The following is a 25,682-nucleotide window of genomic DNA, read 5'->3' as shown; positions in this document are numbered from 1 at the left end:
GATTTCCAAAAAAAGAAATAAAAAAGGCAAACACATAAAGTTAAGTAGATAATTGAAACCTTAAGTAAGACTTGTACCCTTTCAGTTATTTGGCTTGAAGTCTTGTGTGCATTGATCTAAACCCAAATAGAATTCTAACTGTAAAGCTGACATTACATCCCACATTTGTATCTAATTTGCTAAATTGTTTTAGACAAAGGGCTTTCAGGTTCAAATCCTTTGAGGCTAAAGCCCGTTAAATACTCACATCGAAAGCTCAGAAACACTAATACATTTGCGGTATTTGTGACAAAGATCAGCGTTCATTAGTCCCCTGGAAGCAGTTTTTGATTTCTTTCGATCAACAAACCTTGGTGTAATGTCAGGAACCCAGACAACTTGAGGTCTAGGACAAATTAGTTTTCTGGTGAACATGAGAATGTTTCATAGTTAAACAGATCTTTTTTTTAATAAGTCATATTAAATATACATGCTTTATAAAGGGAGTACTCTTCCATGCTGAACTTAGGATAATTTTTTATGCCCATTCATTTAACCATGTTCGCAAATTACCGTAAACTCTGCTTGTTGTTTCTTTGTTGCTACTAAACCCCATCATCATTCCATCAATGTCCTATTCTGTTACTGGCATATTATGCAATACATCACAACCATAAAATAATGTAAGTGAAATTGCCAATTGATTTAGAATCTGAGGAACCATTTCTGCCGAACCCTTGCTGATCAGTCACAGCTCTAAATTTCTCAAATACTAATGCGGCTGTTTTGGTGCTGGGCTTTTAGATCATAAACAGTAAATAGACACAACTGCTTTTGCCTGCTTCATTATATTTATTTATTTTAAAGAATCTTTGTCAGGCTTGGAAAAACAAAAGGAGATGAGTCATTACAGAAGTGTCTCATTAACCTCATGATGATGCCTTGATAAGGCAATATTTACAAGGGGCTTTTTGAGGTAGACATTTTCGACAATTCATAACCGGGAACGCTTGGATTGCAGGCTGGTTGAATCGGAGATGAAAACCTGAATGGATCAGTGTAGAAACTTCATAAATAAGTAGTTTAATAAGTATTAATTTGTTGTAACTCATGCCAGATTTCATCCTATTTTAACACTTATTGCAGAACGTAGGGATAAGATGAGAGCGAAAAAATGATTTCAAGGGGCCTATTGAGCATTTGATAATATTATATAGTGGCCTCTCCTCTAAATAACCACTTGTCTTGAGCTGAGAAGTCCCTCACATAGAGGCACAGCCCCACTTAGTGGTGCATTGTTGTTACTGTAACCTAACTGTCATTCAACTGTACAAAAACAGTCTATTGTTTGTCTTTGTAAAGACACTTCAACATTTTTCATTCCCGCTAAAGGCTATTTTTACACCAGTAAACACATTGTTATAATATAAGCAGAAATAAAGCGCCTATACGTTACACTTAAGTAATAGGAGAAAAGGTAAGCGCCCTCTATTGAGTTATTCGCATACATTGATTTCAAAAATATAGACAGAGAAAGAGAGAGAAGGAGAAAGAGAGTATGCTTTGTTGGAAAAATTACCATTTTAGCAGTATCATTTTATCATGGGCATTTCCCCAAAGGCACCATGGTAATTGTTTTTGGTCAAAGAGTAAACTCCATGTATCATTTAAGAAATTTTGGTCTTAATAACACATTCATTTTTTTATTTGGGTTATTTAAATAGGCTTTACTCAAAGCATTTTCAAGTCAGCGTGTAAAAGGCAGCTCTTCGGGTGTTTCCGTAAATCCGAAGCGTAGCCGAAGTTTGAACTCCTCCCACAATAGCAAGGAGCTCAACCATTGGCTCTCAGCGATCGTCTACCGGGAAAGGGAGGCGGAGGCGAGTTGTTGAATGACGGCCGGGGAACACTGTGTGTACTATGGAAGAAGCAGACCCGCGGACCCTCTCCGGCCTGCCTATTTCATGTTTGCTCGGTTTATGAAGATATTGGACGAAAACAGAGGGTCTTCTTTTCACCCCTGGTAGCCCCCGGGAGGGGGGAAGGGGGGGCGGGCTGTCGTCGGACCGCCAGGAAGGCCGCGCGGTGTCGAGGCGAAGCGGAGGTTCCCTCCAGGTTGATAAACACTATTTCACAATGAACAGAGAAACTAGCAAAAAGTAAATGCAACATCTCTCAGTGTCGAGAAGGTGTCACCAAGAACCCGGCGTGACGGCTAGAAGAGTAAAGGGGCTGTGCCTTCTTATTCAGGAGACTATGCAGACGGCCAGTATGTCATGCTTAGCCTTCGCACGTCGGGGGTTTAGTCGTTGAAGTTGACGCTCGGACTTTGGTTGCAAACAACGTGTAGGGCGCTTGTCTGCCGGCCGTGTACATTTTGGCTGGCGGCCAATCAAACCTGTTATTCAAATCCCCTCTCTTATGTCAGTGACCTATATCTCCGGCATGTGCACCAAGATCCCACAGTAACCTTCGACAAACCGCACGGCATGGGGATCAACGGGGTAGGGAATCAGGCGCAGCCGCCCAGCACGGAATCCGGGACAGAGCAGCCGGCTGCCGATCCTCAGATGGAGCAGCCCGACGTTTCCCGCGAACCGGAGGTGAAGGATGATGAGCAAGCGTCGTACAGCACCGTGCAGCTGATCGAGGCCGGGTGCAAGGCGCCCGTCTCCCCAGCTGTTGAACCGGAGACCGGCGTCCAGGTGCAGAGGCACGGCCACGGAGGCGGATTCATCCCACCCGAAGGAGGTTACGGCTGGTTGGTGGTTTTTGCAGCAACCTGGTGCAACGGGTCTATCTTCGGGATCCAGAACTCTTTTGGTATCCTGCACGTCATGCTGGCGAAGGAGCATGCAGATCCACACGATAAGACGACTCAATTCAAAGTGGGTAAGTAGGCTGCGTACATTTTCTCCGAATGCGTGTTTTATTTCCGCCAAGGCTTATTGTAAATTAACATTAACATGGGGAGAACAAAGTGTTTCAATATCTGTTAAAATCCCCCACTCATTACTGGCCAGTGAAATGCTCAGATGCTTACACGCCGATTTGTCACATTAAGTCTGGAAAAACGAGGAGCAAGTCAAGAGTTCAAGGGCAAGTGAAGACTTCCTTTGGATTTAGCTCTCCCCAAGAAAAGATAATGGAATTCGTCCATCAAACAAAAAAGAAGTGTGTTTGGTATTCTTGTTTGAATCTGTCATTGTCATAATGTTCTGGGTGTTGTTATTGAGTTAGTAACATTGATTTGGTAGAGCAACAATACTTTATTCATTAACACATCTAACTTCAACCAGCTTTTTTTCACACAGTAAAATATTTGCAAACAAATAAACTAAATTTTCTCATTTTCCCTCATATTTTCTCCAGCAGGCTAAAACTTATTGAAGTTTACCTCAGTCACTGCATGTAACTGCATATCTGCAGATCAACAGCACAATTTGGGGACATGCTTTCCAGAACCGGTCTTGTTTAAAGTAATTAAAATATTTCATGTCACCTTAAGCATCAAAGATTTTTCTTTTTCGTGTTAGTTTTCTTGCTCTCCTGCTTATATATTAATAGCCTGTCAGGAGCAGAAAGAAACACGAATGGCAGAGAGAGGGGGGTGGCATGACAAGAATATGGTTTTACATTAACTCCAGCTTAAGTTGAGTAATTTAATTTCAGACAGTTCATTCTATTCTGTAAAAAGCTGACCAGGTGTCAAGTCACAGAAATGCTTGCATTTCTATTCTTAATCTACTGGGTGCTTCAAAAATTTCCAACATTAAATTGTGTATTCATTCTCTGGAATCATGCATTTGAGTTACATTATAATTCATTGCCTTTTTCTTTACACAAAGCTTGTAAGCATAGGATAATTGATTTTTAACTAGTTTAGGCATCATCAAAAGCATTACTATGCACATGATTGTTGTTATGATACAATGAATCCCGAGAGCTGAATATGTTCACAAACTCAGCAACAGCGTAGTTTCATTGAAGCTTAAGGACTAACATTCCTATAATTATCATTTGTATATAATCCTATTTATCCCATTTTATTCAATATTATCAAATGCGGACTGAACAATTTTTGATAATCATTTCATTGAACTGTTGATTTGTAAAGATTCATATTTGTATAAATCTTTGATGTGACTTAAGTGACTCTTGGGGGTAATGGTATAAGCAGGGCATTTTCCTCAAATTCCTGTCAAGACTCATTGTCACAAACCAAGGCTAAGATTGCGGGAAGGATTATGGCTCTGTGAGAGTTCCCTAGAATTCAACTGAGTTCAATTATCATAAAAATAGTATGAGAATACATTAATAAACTGCCAAAGGTAGCGGCTAAGAATTCATCAGGCTCATTTCACTTTTTACTATAGCTATGGTTCAACACCATAAGTTGTTTTTGTACATTTTCATTACTTGTACAAACATGCAAATTGCAGTTCTGTCTGACGGCAGTCTGACAAGAAATGACTTACAAGCTGTATTTTATGTAAAGTTGGATTGTCGGTGACGTAAATTGGGGCGGGTGCATGCAATATTGTTCAGTATTTTATTTTGTGGTAGTCCTTGTGGTTAATTTTGGGTTTTTCAGTGTTCTCATAAATGAAAGGATTAAACTAGAAGGCTCAATCCGACCCTCATGATCACAAAATAAGAAGAAAGCAAAGTAGGACAGCTTACTGAAAACAAGACAGTTTTTGCACACTGTGTACCAAGGGACCTATTCTGAGATGAACGAAATACCTGATTCTGGATAAAACATTTTGAGAATAATGACATTTTTTGATTCTGTTGTCAATTTTGAATATACTCAATCAGTGAAACGGTGTGTCCTCCGATTGTAATTTATTGTATTTTTTGCTCTACTTTTCTCCACTTGTGCATGTTCCACCTCTACAATGGGGATGGAAAAGTTGACCATCATAATGACCAGGCTAATCAAAATTCCTTGTGGACCTGAACCAAAAACCATTTGATACATTTCTAACCCTGAACCCAATTAAAATCCACCTATTAAGTAACAACTTGATTTAATGAATAGTGGCAGCAGCTTAATTTCTCTTCGTTAATTCTTACAAAGCAGGTAGGATAGGTTACAAGCAAGAATGGAAGCCTTTATTTGGTTATAGATTTCTTTCATTCTTTCTTAGTATATAAACACACACACACACACACACACACACACACACACACACGCAAACCAGTTTTTATGGGAAAATGCAAGTTCTCAAAATATCCTTTAAATTTGATCGACAAATAAAGTGCTTCAAGTCAAACTTCAGTGATAAATTTTCTCTCTTTTTTTTTTTAGTAAAATCAGACCTTTATCCAATAGTTACCAACTACCAAAGTGTTAAAACATAAGTATATTTTCCTCCTAAATGCCAAACTCCATGTGAAAACTGTCTGTAATTACAAATTATTGCAACCCAATATCAATGAATATAAGAAAATAATGAGACTATTTTAAATGAACATGTGGGGGTGAGCATTTTGCAATTCATGTATCCTTTAATGATTGTTTTCAAAAAATGAATTGAAGACATAAGTAATTTGCAAAGTAAGGTTAATATCCATCTTAAAGAGCAGGAGATGAAAAAATTAAAACCATCAAATTAATGTTGATTACGTTTTTTAATATTTTTTTCACTTCTTGTTGTTTGCACTTCTTGTCTACCAATCCTAAGAGCTGCTCTGACAGTTTATACTCAATGTGATAAAGAGAGATGAGTACTAACGCTTCAAGGGCAAAGATGACCTTTGTTAAATAGTTCATGAGTCTCATTATGGGCATCAGCAGAGTCTTTAGTTAAAGAGGGTAATGAGGAGGAGAGGAATGTGTCGAGTTGCAAATATTTTTGTATGACGTAAATAGAGAAAGACACACTCTCATCCCTGCTGGGGCCACATGTAAATATCCATCCAAAGCCTGTTTTCCTCACAAGTCTCAAAAACAATGTCTATAAAAGTTGGACTTTAAAATTGAGATCAAAACAGCTGGCAGCAATATTTTATGTCTTTTTCAGTCCGTAAGCACTCACCGATAGTATTAAAAAGATCAGAAAAGAATATGCCTTTTTAGAAAAAAAAAACTTTTTTTGTTAGAATTGGACATGGATATATTAAAGAGCAATTCTTCACTTTTCATGCCTTTCATGCCACTTTTCACTTTTCAATAGCCTTTTCTGACATTTTCATTTAGATTTTTGACCACCGTAATGTCTTTATTGTGAAACACCGTCAGCTGACTAAAGTCCGTTTTTTTGTTAATATCAACGTTAAACATTACTTGACAGGGCATTTGATTTAAAAGAACATTTTGTGAACTTGGCATTAATTCTAACACAATCCCAAGATCTTTGGACTCTCTGAATTTTCATATGACCAATTACATTTAACATAAACTCTAGTCTAGAATAAAATTGAACAGAACGCGCACAGGGTGGAAATTTCAAAGTACTAGTTCTATGCCAAAGTGCAATCCTTTTTCACATCTTATCGGATTAGCAAAACATCTATTAAATACAGAGTCAGCAGACAGAATTTACCAGTGGTCACATATAAACCTCTCTGACAGCAAACATACTGTGGAGCGCTGTGCTGTTGCTCAGCAGCCTCAGATTTCACCAGAATCTCCAGGGAAGCTGGAAATCCCAGGTTAGCAGTTCAGGCATTGCAGTGGGATTTATAGCATTCGGGAGAGAAGGGGAATGAGTTCAGGTCTGGTTGTTCTGTAAAGAACAATGTACTGTACATATAAAACACTTTCAAGATTATTTTCATTGAGTGTGTGCTAAATTTGATCTCAGTGGCTTAAGTTGTCTGTTTCCAAGTTTCTCAGAAGGTACAACTGTAGAGAAGTCAAAGAAAATAAGGGCTTTCTAATTGTTTTAGGCAACAGGTTGTAAATAGCACACATAACATAATTCATCTCACTACCGGGGCAAATGTCTTATGTTAAATTCAGTAATAATATACAGAGGGTCTGAGAGAATCATGCTGTCAAGTACATGATGTTACAAAAGCCTTCTGGTGCTGCTTTTCAAGATGCAGTCACATTTTTATCAACACTAAATCAACAAGTATTTAATAATAATAATGATAATTGTATATGTATATTAAACTGTAAAATATTGTTGTAGATAACAAAACAAATTTCAGTGTATAGCAGATCTCTGCAACATTTTTATTCACTATTTGACTGTTTTCTCTTTACATGTGTTTTGCCTCAGGAGAGCAGAACCACAACCTTGTTTTTTAAAGTCGATCAGTGCACTATTTCCACAGATTCTCTTATTACAAGGTAGTGTAGAATTGCTTGATAGATCTTGGGATTCTCACTGCTGTTCAAATGCTATATTGTAACTTTATTTTATTCTGATTTTTAATTTTGTCATAACTGTTGTAGGTCTTTGGCCATTCAGAAACTACTATCACTACATCACATTCAGCTTGTAGGTGCAGGACATGTGGAAGATGTTTTTTTTTAATCATCATTTTCAATGGACCATGCAGACTGAGAAATAATGCCCTCGCCCAGCTCTAACAATCACTACCTTATTAAAGCCCAACATATAGGGCAAGGCCATGATTGTTAAAGAGATAGAGGATTAAAAAAAAAAAAAAACTGACAGGTTTACTATTAAAATGCTTATACCCAAAGCTTAGCAGCTGCTATTTGTAGTTTTGCTGCCCCAAAACAGGTCTGGGCTACCATCAATCTCCCCATATCTAAGGCTGGATATTGCTGGTCTCACTTTGAGTTCACGATTGAATCATTTTCCTGACATTCTCCACTATCTGCTTACATTAAGCTTTAAAGATGCCCATGTCTGATATCTATATTACCAAGTTGATAACACATGCATGTTGAAAGGAAAAGAAACAGGAAGATTTTGACATAGTGGTAAGAGAGAAGGTACAATTTACAAAGAAATGGAAGCGAATAAATATCCTGGAAAATTTCTGAAGGACGATCATGAGATCACTATGATAATAGCCACTGCATTCTGAAGCTTCTTTAAGGTCCTCATTCCCCACTGTACTATCCTTTTCTCCATCATCAAGCACTGGGCTCTGTAAATATCATAATTATAGCGTGAAGTAATTACTCCATTACATGCTGCTTTTATTGCACATAAGCAAATATCTGATATGTCTGCTTGCATTACACAATTGGAACCATGCATCAAATTCATACAGGCTTCATTTCCACACTTGGAATGAGACCTGATAAGTATCTAATTATATGTGACTCCATGTGCATGTTTCCAACCTTACATAATCATGATGCATATACGAACTGGCGGTCATCAGATGACAATTTAGAATTGGGTCACTTCAAGTCTGTTACATGAAGATGGCTCTTGAGAGACTGTGCAGGCGGCTATTTGTTTAACTTCACTTCACCAAAAAATAATACCACTTGTTCAATTGAACTTTTTTTTTTGTGCAATTTGAAAAATGTAAGCAATGATTAAAAGAAGCTGCAGCTGGAATTACAATCCTGCTGTGGTTAACAGTCCAGCGCCGGAAAAGGTTTGAATGTTTAAGTTCTCTCTCTGTTATATCCACTGTAATGTTAATATAAAGGATTCTATTGCAGTGCTGTACACTTGGTGATTTGAAGAACAGCTTCTTGTTCTTCAAACAAGAAGCTGTCAATTACAAATTCTTTACCCTGTTAAATATTATTACTCACATTTGAAAGAAGAACGTTTTGCCCGAGGCATTAAATTCAAATGATAATGTCTAACTGTGTGTATCGATGTCCATCATGATATTGGTGTCAATACAACAGCAGAACAAAGACTCCTTATTAACTCTACATTTGTTTGCATAAGGTGAGACCAGGTGTGAAATTCACATGAACGCATTTCTTGGTATTCCCTCACCCTATATATGGGGACCGCCAAACTTACAGGCAATAGTCTTGCCTTTTATTACATAGCAACTTGCCAAAAGTTTGCCCTAGATTGGACTGATCACACACAAAGTAATGTATGCTTGAGTATAATTATGAAAATATATTTCTTTTTGAATTTCCTTCTCCATCCATCTTCTGCTGCTTATCCTGCACTCAGGGTCATGGGGGATGCTGAAGCCCATCCCAGCTGTCATCAGGCGAGACTAGTCGTTGACTGGTTGCCAGCAGGGCCACATATAAAGACAGACAGCATTCACTAACTTTGGGCAATTTTCACAATATTTTCCCAATTAACCTCCTGCATGTTTTTGGACTGTGGGAAGAAACCAGAGATCTCGGAGGAAACTCACGCAGACACGGGGAAAACATGTAAACTATTTTCAATTTACAATTTAAAAATGAAAAGGCAAAAGCGGAGCTGAAATCGGAAAAGTTACGTTGATTCCGTAGGCATTTCTCAAGAAATGTTGGCTTAAGGCAGCGTTTTAGGTCTTTTGAGTCATAAGACTCATATTTGGTTACAGTTATTACTGGCAAAGTCAAGGTTCAAGGTCTTTTTCCCTCTTCTATGCAATGACCGCTGTAGAACACATCCATCATATATCCATACTACTATAGTTCCAAAAAATGATCTGATATTTCTATTTTGAAAGCATTTTGTACTCCAGTTACAGACCTGTTTGAAACAGTACTTGTGTGCAAAATTTTCTCTTGTCCCACATTTTTTTGAATATCAGGGAGTATTAGTTTTGGTTAGCATCTGTGAAATAGAATGAAGTCAGGTAGCTTTTTTTTTTTTCTGTCATTAACAACATGAATACTTTTAATAACGCTTTTGATTAAATTTTTGGGACACTTTCCCCTTTGCATGAAATTTGCTGCTGCACACAAATGCGCAAGACACACAGGCACTTTGCCTCAAACAGACGGTTTAAGTTGGATTCTATTGAGTAATTAACTGTAAAGAATACACTCCATTCAGCCTGTCTGTTGGTGGCAAGGGGGTGGGAATTTGGGGGACTTTGGATGCAGCACTGGTTGAAACACAGGGAGAGAGTGGGGTGATTGGACATAGGTCTTTTGTTTGCCTCTGCTCTTTTATATAAAGTGCATGAATAAAAACAAGTAGATATTATGACCTTTTAACCCAGGAATTCAAAAACTCATCACTTTCATTAGAGGCAGTACTACTTGGTGATTCATTGAAGGAAAATAGGTGCTTCTGCAATCTGATTAATGTAAAAGTGGTCTGATTCAATTTTGATGATACAGTAGCCAAATAAGCAAAAGTCCTCATGACTTCAATGCTCCAAATACCAAAGAGAGACAAAAATGAGCATTAAATGAGCAATGGCTGCAGAGGAAAGGATTAGTAATTTAATATGAACTGACTAGAGACCGTGACTGAGGTAAAAACTATAACAGTAGTTTGAATTGAGAGAAGGGTAGTGGGGGACCTTTTGTTTTGATTTGGGTTCATTTGTTTTCCCCACAATGCAAAGAATTTATGCTAAATTTTATAAACACAAATGAAAAAGGATCAAATGCCCTGTCTAGGTTTTAATGTTTTTCCTTACAATACAAAAAATCAAATATGCTTTAGAAACAGTCGTGGTGATTTAGAGATCGTTATTTTGACCCGTATCGTTTTGTTGTGTTGCAAGTGTACATGAATCACCTTAATTGCTTGGATAGATGTAAATCTATAATGTGCACCCTTTAGCAGCAAAGATTCACACTTTTCACACTGTGGTAGTCACAAAATAGTGCTATATCTGAAAGAAAAATAAATGAGGGCATTTGATTTATCATTTTTTTATTCCAGGCCTCCATGGATTTGAATCATTTTTAAAAAAAAAAAATCCTTGTTTATCTTCAGTTACTTTAACATTGGCCAAAGGAAACACAGCATCAAATGGCTGCATGCCATCTTTCTGATTTTAGTCTGTCCTCTATATCAGGGGTGGGGAAACTTTTTGGCTCAGGGGCCGCATTGATTTTTGAAATTTGACAGACGGGTCGGGTCAGCACAAGATAAGGTACATATAAAAAAAAAACGCATTTGTTAACAGTACATATCAGACTCGTCTGATATTTGCTTTGAAATAAAACCAGGTTGGTTTTGAAGGCTCTGACGTTTGCTTGCATTTCATGCACAAACCAGTTTTTCCCTTCACATCCAGCTCATCCATGTGTCTGTATGTCCACAGTAAAGGCTAAATCACAAAGCCAATCTGTGTCATTCAGCTCAGGAAAATTCACAAGTGTTCTCAAGTTGCTCCAGAAATGAAATAATCTCCTGTTTTAGCTCCCACACTATTAGATCCAATCATTCAATCGTTCACATCATGTATGAATTCTGTGCCAATCTTTGGTGGGCCGGATTAAAAAGACCAATGGGCCGGATGTGGCCCGCGGGCCGTAGTTTGCCCACCCCTGCTCTATATCAAGCTTTATAAGGGCAATTACAGATGGAGTCGGTCTCTCATTTGTCTTTACCAGTGCTCACTATAGAAGCTGAAAGCAGTGTTAACTAGTTAAAATAATCATCATCAACTAGTTTGATTGATAGCTTTCTGTGTTAATTCTAATAGTAAGAGAGGAGACCATTTTAGGAGTTGGTAACTGCCATTTTATTTTGTAGTTCCCTGACACAGGAAACTAACCTCCCTGCACATTCATGAAAGTGAGGATGCCAATGCCATCGCACAAAAGATGTATACAACAGAATGAGTTCCCTGACAATCACACCTGTTCTGCTGGCTTTGAACAAGAGAGCATTTTAATAAATGTAGCAAGTTTCTCTGCATTTTAGAAATCGTCAACATACGTGCCAATGTTAACTGGTAAAAGTGGGATCATAGTGGCCTTTTATGGAGTCACCCCGTTCCTCCCCTGTTTAAATTGAGGCACTGTCTCTTTAAGCCTCTTTTTTTGAAAGCCCCCTTCTGATTGACCAATTTCTGAAACCCTGCAGAGGGGTAGTGTTCTTATTCTTTGTAGGCATGCTGTGCCTGGAGCAAATGACTGTATTAAAAAATGCAGGGAACAGCAGTCTGAACCCTGTGGTTTTGTTGGTTAGAGGGTTTATTTTACATAAGTATATAAGCTGTGGGAACAAAACAGAGTTAATGAGGCCCATTTTTACAAGATAATTACTTCTGGTTGTTATCATTCTAGATAAACATGACTACCAAGAAAATTACACATGCAAGGTTTTCTTTAAGTCAAGACATTGATTTATCCCATAGTGGGATTAAAAATATATGGATGAAGAAGCATTAATGGTTTTTAACATAATTTCGATTTTTTTTTTACAAGATATTGCTGAAAATTTCATTAGCACTTGAAATTTTTTTAACACTGCACAAGAGAAATTCAAGCTTAAATCTGTCTGTGAAATATGATTTTAAGGATGGAATGACATTGCAACAAAACTTGCAGTTCCTACAATTTGGACATTAGCATATGGCTTATGTTAGAATTGTACAGATTTTTTATTTTTATTTTGTAAGCCATAGCAGATAGCAGTGGCAAATCTACCAGCTTCATATTATCTGGGAGAAAGAGCACAATTGTCAAAATGAGTCACTGTATTGTTTCCAAGAAGGAAAGGGATTTAATTTCCCCTCATTGTGTCCATTTCAGTTGTAGTGCACAGTATTACATCCTGTTGATTCACACACGGTACATTGCACACCACATGTGCCTGATTCTATTTTTGCAATCATATGATTGTCTCTACATATGTAAACTGATCTTATCTTGGTTATGAATTCATGGTTAACGTTTTCTTCGTAGGTGTCTGATGAATTTGATAATTAATTCTCTCTCTTCTCTACTCTTCTTATAGCCTGGGTTGGGGCTCTGGCCATGGGAATGATCTTCCTCTGTTCACCTGTGGCCAGCATGTTCACAGACCATTTTGGCTGTAGGAAAACAGCTGTTGGTGGGGCAGCCCTAGCATTCTTAGGACTGCTCTGTACATCCTTTGCAAAGTAAGCTACTTTCTTTTAATACACCTATTGTAAATGGTAAAAGCAGGTGATGCTGAGCTTCATGATTTATGGTGGCAGAACAGACATTCATATGCAAGCTATGTATATACAACTACTAGACCAGGGGTGGGGAATTATTTTGGCTGGCGGGCCACTTTTCATTTTTAATTTTTATACGCAGGCTAACTACGTATCATGTAAATTGAACAAAATGAAAATTACATTTGAAATATTTGTATTTTTTGGCATTTTATTTCAACTTTAAAATCATTAATGATCATATAAATATAGCAACATTATTTTGTATGTAATCATCCATACAAAAATCAAACAAGGAAAAAAATGAAGAGTTTCTAAATTCAATATTGATGGAAAAAAAAATTGTTTGGCAGGCCGGATAATAAAGCAAAACGGGCCGGATGTGGCCTGCAGGCCGTAAAATGCCTGGATCTGTACTACATTTTGTAACATTTATGGTCCATGGCTGACTGCTGAGCAACTGCCATAGGTGTATGGGTCATGTTTCGACTTTCTGGCTGCATTTTATTGATGTTAAAAACAAAGGAATGTCAGCATATTGGTAACTACTATACCACTATTTCCGTGGAGACGCTTTTAAAATGCAAGCTTGTTTTATGAATCATTTCAAGTATCACTTTAGTAAATTACTCAACTTAGTAATGCATTGGACATTATAGAACCCCAAATAAAAGTACATTTATTGATATACAATATACACAGGCAGGATCTTCAAGCGTCTCAAAAGGTCAACTGTCTAGATATGAGTCAGTAATTTCATGATGATTCTCTCCAAGTATCCATTCAATTGAGCTTTACTTCATTTTGCATCTTGTGAAGTAATACATATCTGTATCTTGTCCTTTGTCTTGTTTTGTATTGCAGCTCCCTGAGCCTGCGATATTTCACATATGGTATATTATTTGGCTGTGGCTCCTCCTTCGCATTCCAGCCATCTTTGGTCATCCTTGGCCACTACTTTCGCCAGCGCTTGGGCCTCGCCAACGGTGTGGTGACAGCGGGTGCAAGCCTGTTCTCCATGGGCCTCCCTGTTTTTCTCAAAAAGGTGCTGGCCCCTCTCGGCCTCAGCAGGACCTTCCAGATCTTCAGTCTCTTCATGCTTGTCCAGGCCCTGCTTGCGCTTACATACAAACCTTTACTACATGTTGGAGGAGGCATGGGGCCAGCAGCCATGGGTCCAGGGCCTGTTGAATCTCAAACCCAGCCAGGAGCCACGGCTCAAAGCAGAAGCAGGTGGAGCATGGCCTTGGCTGGACTCAGGAAATACTTTAACCTGCGAGTGTTTCACATTGTTACTTACCGGGTGTGGGCATTTGGAGTTGCTACAGCTGTCCTTGGCTACTTTGTGCCATATATTCATCTTGTAAGTACATCTCCTTGACACGCTTCTAGTAATAAAAAATGAATGTACTATACATTTTTCAATCTTAATTTGATTAAAACAGCTATGGATCATTTGAAACTTATACATACAATTCCCCAGAACTGGTATTTAATATATATACATATATATGCAGTGTGAAATCAACATGTTATGTTACATTTTGTTTAAATGTGCTAGATCTTAATGCATATTTGTCTGTGAAAATGTAAAATGTCTTTACTCAGCTGCCCTCCATTCATCTTAGCTATGATTAAACATAACCCAGTGAGGATTATATACCATGATACTGTTTTGGAATGTGTGCAGTTATGGTCGATATTTTCATGACCTCTTTATTTAGACTTCAATTTTACTTTGACCTCATCATGGTATATTCCTGGGATGACTAACCATGTATAAATATTTTAAAATGGTGCCCTTCTGTTGTCTTTTGAATTCTGTAGCAAGGGAAATTTATATCATAGATGTGCAGTGGGTTGTCTGGTGCAATTGATTTTCTGAAAACTGCAGGGAGAATGCATACCAGGATGGTAAATGAGCATCTGAGACAAAACTTACTGTTTGCAATCAAACATGTTTTGTGAGAATTACTGTTGTTGCTGTCTCAGATTTGCCAAGTCAAAGAATTCACATCTTCAGTATCGTAAGCCAATCAATTATGGTGCATGCACATTTCAAGGATAGTATATTTTCAGCATCTGCCATGTTTTAAGACCAATTGGAGTGTAAAGACAGCAAGATAGTGAGAAGATGAAGGATAAGAATGAAGTTTAAAGACACAAAGCTGTGAAGTCGATCTCTCTCCATCCAGATGTCAGATGTTCCATTTCTGGCCTCCCTCTGTCAGGCCTGTTGTTTCAGGCCCAGGCCCAGATGTAAACACAGCCCCGGCCTTTGTATTGCTTCAGGAAGCCTCTCCTGTATGGCCTCTCTGTATCCCTAAACATGCCTATCCTATGGCCATTGATGAATGTAGAATGCTTCAAAGCAGAGAAAATATTTCACAAGCATATTCAGGAAAGACTTCAGAGGGTGGTTTCATGTTTTGGATCTGATTTTAGGGGTCAGAACTTGGGGGAGTGGAAGGGTGTGACCTATATGTGTTGGATTTTCCTGTCCTGGTGTACCACGAGACTCTGGAGAAGATGTCTTATTATTCTAAAATGCTCATTATGGGCTTATAAATTGAAAATGCCCCGAAGTATACTTCATGTACGCCAATACCTATGTACATCACCTTGAGGCATTGAGCATGGAAATGTGATTTTTTTTTTTTTAACTTACTACTTGGATGAGAAATTTCAAATCTTCATATGGCAAAATCACATTATTCACCACAAAAACACTCAATGCTCTTCTCACATTCAGCCCCTGTTTGTTCTTATGTGTCCCAGATGTACTTTGTGAAAAAGCAGTTCAAGGAAACGGATAAAGAGTGGGTGCTCCTTGTGTGTATTGGAGCTTCATCTGGAGTGGGCCGCCTTGCTTTTGGCAAGATTGGAGACCTTATTCCTGGTCTTCAAAAAATCTACATGCAAGTAAGAAAATTAATGAAGGTCAAACAATGTTGTTTATATTTTTGTATGTGATTTTGCCTTTGCTGTGTGATTTCTATTTTTTGCCCCTCAGCTGAGCAATATGTGTTTTAAAGGGCAATACTCACATTCATAAGCAATCTTAAGTAGATTTGTGAGAATACTAATTGCTATATTTTTCTTGTAATCCAGCGACACACATCATTGACCCACTGCCCCAAAGTTTGTTAAATGATAATTCTTTGTAAATTTTTTCAGCTGAAAAACTTTATTCAGCATTTTAATTTTTTAAATTGAAAAATATACACTGGCATGTTTACACATTATTTCAATATATTTCAAAATATTTTCTTTGAAAAAAAAACCCCAACCAAAACAAAGCAATACTATGAAATGCATACTTTTTGCCTTATACTTCAATCTTTATAGAACCAGAGGCACTCCTGGTCATTTATTTACAATGTAATGCAAAGATTATGTTTTTGATTATGCAATTTCTCTCCTGCTGCCATAATAATGAAATACACTGCCAATGAAAGCTGCTATTAAGAGGCTGAAAGTTACACTGCATGTTCTTACTTTAACCAGAATGAAACAAAACATTTTTAGGTGATTGAGAAATTACACAAGGTAATACTTTTCAGCACATTGTAAGGATATCTAAGTGGGCTTCACAGTATTGAATATATGCAAAAAAGAGTAGAGAGCAAGGATATGAAGTTAGTTGGTGTGAGAGAGGATACAGTGAATAGGATTAGAAGGAGAAGGTTGATTTTCTGTGGCGCCCCTTGAAGGGAAAAGGCGAAAAGAAAAGGAAAAGAAAATAGAGCTCTGAAAAACATATGCTAAAATGATATTGTCTTATAACATTCTCTTGCCAAGAGATTGTGCTCAGTCAGAAATTATCACATTTTCCTCACCTACATTAAGTCTTCTATTACGTGTGATATAGGTATTTCAGAGAAATCCAACTAAAGTCATTAGGTTGTGCATCATTCTCTTATCCCCTAGCATCAATGCCACACTTCCTGAAATTTTTTAAGATATACATATAAAGCTCTATGAAAGCAGTGATATATAGAAATGGTGTGACAAAGCAAAATGAATGTATAACATTTTCATCTTAAAAGGAGCCAAATGATAGTATAGCAACATTACAGGCTTTTCAACCAGTTTTTCCATCTGACTTGTGTGAGTTAATAGTAATAACTGGAATATTTAAGTGATGGAAGTGGAAAAAAAAAAGAACCTTCTGTATGTTGTGACCCACAGTATATAGACTGGGCCAAAACATTTTTGGCCCAGCAAAAAAGCAAATTCATTATTTAACAGACAGAAAAGCCAAACTGTCCCAAGCCCTGCAGGGCTGATTGAACTTAGATTAAATGCAACCCAAGTCTTTTGACAGTACAGTGATAATTATAGAATGGCATGTTACTGGTACGTGTGATGTGTAACAGCATGTTGTTGTAAGTGTTAAAGACTAACTTTGGGTTTAAAGGTTTTATTGAATTTGAAAGTCACCTTGTTGAAATTTGCCTTTGTACACTTAGTACAGTATTTCTAATTTTCGAATTCATTTCAAAGTTTTCAATTTGTGACACCATATCATGAATTCTGTGGTCAAATTTAGAATTGCATGTGTTTTCTGTGTGTTTCTAAAGAATATCACTACATGCTACCTGAAGATCTCAGACAAAAACAACTCAAAGGCTTGCCATGGTCAACCGTCTGCCATTTGGCTGCTCCCTTTAGGGGTCAATACAACGAAGTGTCTGCATCCTCTTATTTCACACAAGCTTTCCCTCTATCCATTAATCTCCTATGTGGTCTTTCTGTAGGTCCCCTGTCTGGCAGCTCCAAACCCAGCATCCTTCTACCAATATATTCAATGTCCCTCTTCTGTATATGACTGAACCATCTCAGTCTGGCTTCTCTCCAAAACATTTAACATGATTAATTTCTGATCCTATCCATCCTTGTCACTCCCAAAGAGAACCTCAACCGAACCTGCTGTACATCCTTTCCATCTCTATCATTCTGTTTAGCCAACCTGTATAAATCATTCTCTCCCTCCTTACTGGCCAACTTAGCATACGCCCTTTGTTTGGCCTTTCCTACCTTTATCTTAATCTTGCACTGCAATTCCCTGAACTCCTGCCTGTTCTTTTCAGTCCCCACAGTGTTCCCCTTCTTTGCTAACCTCTTTCTCTGTATATACTTCTGGACTTCTTCAATTCACCAAAGAGTCTGCTTATCTACTTTCCCTACAGACTACCTGTTTCCCTGATCACATTAGCTGTAGTTGTCTAGTCATCTGGAAGCTCTCCCTGATCACCCAGAGCCTTTCTCAATCCCTGAATACCATACAACACTCCTCTTTTTTCACCTTCCACCACTTTGTCCTCTGCCCTGCCTTTGTCCTCTTGATCTTCCTTGTTATCCTACAAACCACCATCCTATGCTGTCACTGATCTCCTTCAGACTACATTGTACAAGATGTTGTCTACCTGTGAGCTCCTACCATCGTTCTTATGTTACCCTGTGTTCCTGACTTTTTTGGGGAATTCACTACAGCCATTTTGCTCCTTTTTGCAAAGTCTACCACCATCTGTCCCTCTCAATTCCCATCCTGTAATAAACCTGCCCATCTCTTCTTTATCACCTCTATTTCGTGCACCAACATGTCTATTGAAATCTGCACCAATTTTCACTCACCTCCGGGGATATTCGGCATCACTTCATCAAACTCACTTCACAAATTCCCCTTCTCCTCTAGCTCACATCCCACCTGTGGGCAAAGCCACTAACAACATTGAGCATTGCACCTTAAATTACCAGTCTATCTGATACTCTTCTCATCTCCCGTACATTCCTAAAAACTCCTCCTTCAAGGTATCACCTACTCCATTTCTCTTCCTTTCAATACCGTGACATTACAACTTAAAACCTGCTCCTAAGCTTCTAGCATTGCTACCTTTCCACCCAGTCTCCTGGACACATATTATATCTATCTTCCTGCTCTGCATCATGTCAACCAACTCTCTCGTTTTTCCTGTCATCGTCCAATCATTCAAAATCACTACTCTTAGTCCCAGACTCTTGCCTTTACTCTTCTCTCTCTGCTTTCAAACACGCCTACCTCCTCTCCTTTGACCCACAGTAGCCCAATTTCCATGGGTACCCTGTAGGTCATAAGCACCAATGGCGGTTGTTAATCCATGCTTCGTCTGATTCTGTATGAGATCCGTAGGCTCGATTTGCATATTTGGTCTTGGCACAAGTTTTACCCCAGATGCCGTTCCTGACGAACTCTTTACATTTATTTGGGCTTGGGACTGGCTCAGACACTGGCTTGTACCTGCCTGAGGCTGTATTTCACTGTCTCTTAACAATATAGCTCAATCTAGTTTGTATATTATTTATAATTTATAGTTAGTAACAATCTCTGGTAGTAGAAAAAACACCGTTTTAGTACTTTGATTTTGGCCGTGTTACTAATTACCTCCTTGCGAAGGTGGACTTGAGCCATTGCCTTCTGGATCATGACACCAGTGACAGAAGCCACCACGCCAGTCGAGAAGAAATCAGGGTTTCCTCAATATAGCTCTACATTTAAATAGACATACATAAGAAATCTTGAAAGCTACTTGCAAAGCAGAACTTGATCCAGAGTTCTCTTGTTACAAGCTTAGCAGTTAAACCCACCGAGTTACACGGCTGGTTTAGGAGAAATGCGGTTTACTTGTCTGTACCTTCATACATATAACTATACATAGAAAGAAAGACACCATGTACAAAGCTGGATTTGAACTAGTGCTGTCCCACTCCAGCCTCGGTAGTCCTCAGCTTTACAAATGTTGAACGCACCTTCATTCCAACTTTCCAACTTTTGGGAGCATGACTGCTTACACCCTAGGAGTGATGTTTTTCTTTAGAGGCTTGGGAATTAATTTGTCAAATGGGGCATACCATCAGTTTAGGTTGTCATTATCTTCTGGTGTGATTTTTGATTCCCTACAGGGCTTGTGATTGGTATACCCAGAAGCACAAAACAGGCCAAGTCTAGGTTCTGGGGGCTTCTTATGTAAATTCCGGAGTTGATTGGTGTCGTATGTAGAGCGGTAGAGCACATGCACGTATGAGATCCTGGGTTCAATCCCCGGCATCTCCACTGTAGGTCGCTTTGCTTGAAAGCGTCTGCCAAACGTAATGTATTGATTGGCAGAAACTGGGTCGAAGGGGGTTGTTATGCTAATGGGGGTGTCATTAGGGGATAACAACTTCTGGGGGTTACCTGGATTGGAATGTGAAAAGGTAAAGCCAGAATTTTCAGAATGTGAAAACAAAGGATCCCATGATGTAATGCTCATGTGGAAGGGGCTGGTTCTGGTGGTGGATCTTTCATGGTCTTTGGGAGCATCTTGGTATTGGTACAGCATTATATGTTAGTGAAAGGGCCATTGTGCCATTGTTCAGAGATGGTTTTATGTTTTGCCAAAGATGGCTTCTTTGACTTCTTCTCAAACCATCCATCTTTTCTGGCCACAATACAGACATTGCTGTCATCAAATGAATTGCCCTTGTGGTCCATGGAGTCCTGTCCTGAAATGGTGCCTCTCCTGTGTTGGGCCGTCCATTTGAGCGGAGCTTGTTTGGTCTCCTTAATGTAGACATCATCATAGTCCTCAGTGCAAGTGACAACATATACCACATTCTCGATCTTATACCTGTGTGTTTTGTTCTTGGGGTGCACCAGTCTTTGTCTCAGGGTGTTTTGGGGTTTGAAATGTACCTGTATATGATGTTTGTTGAATACCCTTCGGAGTTTCTCTGAAACACCAGCAACATAGGGTATGACAATGTTCTTTCATTTGTTGTTGTCTTCATGTTCCATGTTTCTGTGTCTGGTGGTTTCCGATATGGCCAAGGCCCAATTTGGGTTGACACAGGATCTTAGGGATTTCCTAATATGTTGTACCTCAGTCTTGCTGCCTTTGGCGGTTGATGGGAAGTTCTTGGCCAGGTGGTTCAGTTTTGATTACCCCCAGTTTGTGCTCAAGGGGATGGCGTGAGTCGAAAAGTAAATACTGGTTGGTGTGTGTTGGTTTCCTATAAATCTTGATGTTCAGGCTTCTGTGCTGTTGGATGTGATTATATTCAGAAAATCCTCACAGGTCATTAGCACTGAGCAAGCCTCTTGGATGAGGGGTGAAACCCCTTCGAGTGAATAAATTTAAATCCAGTTACCACGACAAGAAGATTTTGACAGGAATTCACCATAACCTGGATGACTGAGAAACCTTCACAAAAAAAAAAGACCTTCAGTTTTCTTTTGTAACCCAGTTTGTCCTTTTTTGATAGCTCAAGAGAGGTCATTTTTCTCAACCTGAAAGCATACAAATATCTATACAGCGCCACATACAAAAAGGTACATACTTGGCCGTAAAACATTGTAATGTGTGTTCCTCCTGTCAATTTTAGGTGGCGTCCTTCATGGCTCTCGGACTGATGTCAATGATGATTCCTCAGTGTTCGCTATTTGAAGGGCTTGTGGTTGTTTGTGTGTTCCTGGGACTGTGTGATGGATGTTTCCTTACCATAATGGCGCCCATAGCCTTTGAGCTGGTTGGGCCCATGCAAGCTTCACAGGCCATCGGATACCTTCTGGGTCTCATGGCTCTTCCTATGACAGCTGGCCCACCCATAGCTGGTAAGAGATTCACTTGCTTATTTGTCCTCTTTTACCCTTAATACATAACGGCACCAGTTCCGATGATCATCGAGAGCCCAGCTTCATCTTGCATACAGAATCACCACACTTGATTGAAGTGTACTCAGAGAGGTGCTATGCACAAAGATAGAACAGTTTACATAGTAAAGGAAATTTCCCCACTGTGGGATGATAAAAGGATTATTCTATTCGTCTCTTCTAAGTTCATGGTTGGATAGCTTGTATAATAGAAACTACTGAAAGGGAAATGGTCTACAGGAAAAATACAGCTTTTATTCAGTAATAAGGACATGGAGGGTCAGGTTTTATAATATTTCTTTATTGTAGTAAAAGAGGACTTCTGAGGACAGAACATACAAATTACTAATCGTCTTTCACACATAAACACATAGAATGATTTGTGTATGTGTATAGAGAGCTAATACATCTAATAAATAACTTATTTTTTCAAATTTATCTCAATTTATTTTGTTTATCAGTCAAGCTTTATCAATGCATTTGGCCTTCCAATCACAGCTCATATTTCTCTGCTAGAAAGTTATGTGTCAGGGAGCAACAACAGTAGCAATAATAACAACGATAATAAAATGGCGCAAGGGAATATAGCCACGGGATAGCTTTGAGAGACAAGCCAGAATTTGATGAATATCAAATGAATTTCTCTGTCATACAAAATTAAGTCAGTAGTAAGCATCACTGTGGCAACCATATGAGCTTTCTCAGTTGAGTCAGATTAGCCAGTGATACTTGTGTATTTGCTATTTACGTAAAATTTGACAGACATTTCCTTTAGTCTATTTTTTTAAATAGAAAAAAACAAATTGTTTAAATCACATTAGTTCAACACGTATTTCTTTTATAAAAACCTTGAGTACCCTTGCTTACATCCCATGTGGGTTCTGATAATATTGTAATAATATAGTTAAGTCTGGATACACTCACACGTGACTAAACCAAAACTAGAGAAATTTAGCAGTGAAATCTACTGTACTGCCTTGTGCAATGGGTACCAGAATGTAATTGAAGCAATTTGGAGCTATATACTGTATATTTTTCAGCTTCATATTGGGATATTTTCCTATGCAATATGTTATGAGTATCGTGAATAGTTAAATACCGTGTGATGTTTGACATGTGCTTTGATACCTCATGAAATATTGTTTAGGGCATCTTGAGCACGTGTGATACTTTGTAAATATATCATACTGCCAAGTATTTGCAGCATCTGTGACTACAAATTTAGCAAATTTTGATTTGAATTCCAGTATGTTTATTTTTAAATCAAAGTTGGCCAAACTAACTGAGGTTATAGCATCAATATATGATACCTAAGGGGTTGACCTTACTGTCACCATATGTTTTCAGTGTGTTTGATTATTGTAAGGGCAAGGATGAGGGAGGGAGTTTCTGGGGCAGCAATTTTTCATGATAGTGCCATTAATTTTTATTTCCTTGGTGTGGATGGGTAACATCACGGATTAAGAAGTTCAGGTCTTTTGTGTGATCTGAAAATGTAATTTAATGTATGAATAAATGTAAATGCTAAGAAATATTTACTATAGAGTATATACTTCTTATTCTTGAATGAAAAAAACCTTTATATCATCCTCAAAATCTAGATTTTTTAAATTTTTTTTTTTTTAAACAAAGTTTTTTACAAGGAATAAAATGCTGTGATGATCAGATGTGTTCAGTGCTGCAGTCCTCCCACCTTATATTTCCATAACCCTTGGAAAGCTTATCTTCATGGAATTAAAGAGTTTGAATCAGTTATCTTATAATTACATTTAGACTGATCCCTACAGCCAAAATACAAACCTCAAAAGTTTTCCAGCTACTTCAATAACAAGGTTTGTGTGGCTTGAAATGCATCTCTACAGTGGGTCATACATTGACATCGGAACAGGGAAGTTATGTGTTCCATAAAACTTACAGATAACTTATTAGTAGGATACATTTGATCACCTGCAGATCTTCAAAACAGAACTTGTCAAAATGTAATTGTTCCGATGACCAGCGGTTGACATATTTAGTTTTCTATATCACCTCATTACTGTTGCGTTTTGCAGCAGACACGCTTTTTAGAATGCTCCTTAGTGAACTAATTCAGGTGGGAAAGTTAATTGGTCAAATAATGTAGTTAGTTTTACATTATTTAAATGTAACTGTATTCTTTTGAGAAAGATGTTTTTAATCTCAATGGGACTTTCCTGGTTGAATAAAGGAGAAAAAATTTTTTTTTTTTTTTTTTTTTTTCAATATTTCGTACGTTTCTTTGGTGTTTTTATTTTTGGACTTGAAGTCAAGACATAGTTACTTTTAAAGAAAACCCAGAGCAAGCACCATACAGTCAGACTTGCTTTTCTGGGGTTACTTGATTGAAGACTAAATAACATGAATAATACCTGCCTGTCTCCACTGCTCAGGTCTTCTACACGATTACTTTGGGAACTACACAGTGGCCTTCTCTCTTGCCGGCGTGCCTCCTATGATTGGGGGTGTAGTGCTGTTCTTTGTGCCCTTGATACATCGCAGGTTACACGGAGGTCAGGCAGCGTTAGCAACAGAAGAAACAACTGCTCATATGCTGCCCGAGGCCAGGGCAGCAGAGGAGTCCAAGACCTGTTCTAATGGAGATATTCTCCCTGGGTATACTGATGTGGAGACACACATCTGAGTTGCACCATATAAAGGTGACATTCATTATTATCATGCACATTTCATGTCTTCGGAACTTAAAGCATGCAAACATGTGTTTTCAATTAATTTAACTTTTCTTTTCCTTTCTCCAGGGATTCAGCCAGCTCCTTTTCCCACCCGTAGCTTGTCCTCTCTCTGATCCTCCTGTCTCCATGTGCAACTCTGCTGTATGTGATTATTGCTCAACCATGGACTTTCTCTTGGCTGAATTTTAACCTCTTGGACTTCGGGACCCTCAGTGGATATGGAGCAGTTTTGTACAAGGATAAAGCAGCAAGAAAGAGAATGACAAGAAGGCTTGTCTGTAAAAGATAATCTAAATGATTAAGGAGAGTAAAGCACAGCACTGTCTCAGCTGGTATAGTTTTATCAGGCGGGACTTAAAAGTAAAACATACCTCCAAGAGGAATAATATTAATAGATTATAACAATCACTTGTGTTTTATGATTTGACAGCACTTATTTTACAACCCTCGCTTTCTAAAGCTCTAAAAAATAACTATGCTTGGTTTTTAGATTTTATTACATTTTTAAGGTATAGCTACACAAAATGGTAGGAAGGCAAAGAACTGATGTTTTATTTTATATTATTCTCCTCAAAAGTGAGGAACAGTACTTTTTACACCACTGCAATTGCCTCAGACTTGCGATTAACAAAATTGTATTCCCTCCCTAAAATTACCCTCACCGCATTTTTTTCAGTATCTTATAAATGCGAGTGCAATGTCTAAACTAAAAGTCAAATATATGATCATGCATCGTTCAGCATGTAAACATTTTCAAGTGTTTTTTCAATGTCAACCTTACTCTTAAAAGATATATACGCTAAGTTATAATCAAACTGATTCTTTATTTTTGCAAAGAAAACACAATGGTTTCCACCGGAACTGCACATTCAGTAATATCTAGGTAGTCAGTGCTTAATCCAACTCTGGTTATATTAAGTAAGAGTTAAGGGATGAAATTCTTAATTTTAGTTGATACGGAAACCCATGTACTGGTTGCAAATGTCAGAAGAGGGAACTGATAATTCTCAGAGATCAGCTGCAGTCAGAATCACCTCAGTTCAAGCATGCACTTTAACACACTGTAGCACAATGAACTCAGAACCAGGGTTCAGAACCTCAGCAAAACTGTTTCATTGGCCTGTTTGTATGGGAGACAGATGTGCACTGGCAGCAGCTGTTGGTGACTCTGTACCAGGAGATCTGACTCATGTGCCATTAAATCAAAAATATTATTTGTGGAAAATGGTTTCCAACATGGATCAATGAGTTTGCAGGTTGTGGCAGGTAATCATATGCAGTTAAAGTTATTAAATTCTTGTTTGAAGAGCGTAATGAGTCATGGAAACTGATGCGGTTGAAGTAAGTGTCTACTCCCC

General features: G+C 38.2%; 1 protein-coding gene across 1 annotated transcript; it reads left to right on the top strand.

Annotated features, from left to right (window-relative positions):
* Positions 1 to 1,879: 1,879 nt before the first annotated feature.
* On the top strand, positions 1,880 to 25,682 carry slc16a2 (solute carrier family 16 member 2). Its single transcript, XM_086158068.1, has 7 exons — positions 1,880 to 2,871; positions 12,762 to 12,906; positions 13,810 to 14,308; positions 15,724 to 15,867; positions 21,349 to 21,577; positions 24,025 to 24,291; positions 24,391 to 25,682. Exons 1-6 carry the CDS (start codon positions 2,469 to 2,471, stop codon positions 24,273 to 24,275), a joined length of 1,671 nt encoding a protein of 556 aa, XP_086014194.1. The 5' UTR covers positions 1,880 to 2,468; the 3' UTR covers positions 24,276 to 24,291; positions 24,391 to 25,682.

Source organism: Fistularia commersonii, chromosome 13 (assembly GCF_037954325.1).
Source record: "Fistularia commersonii isolate RoL2024-O1a breed Wild chromosome 13, RoL_Fcom_v1.0, whole genome shotgun sequence".
In the NCBI taxonomy this organism is placed as follows: Eukaryota; Metazoa; Chordata; class Actinopteri; order Syngnathiformes; family Fistulariidae; genus Fistularia; species Fistularia commersonii.
The sequence above is the reverse complement of the archived record's forward strand: the minus strand, read 5'-3'. Positions and strand labels throughout refer to the sequence as shown.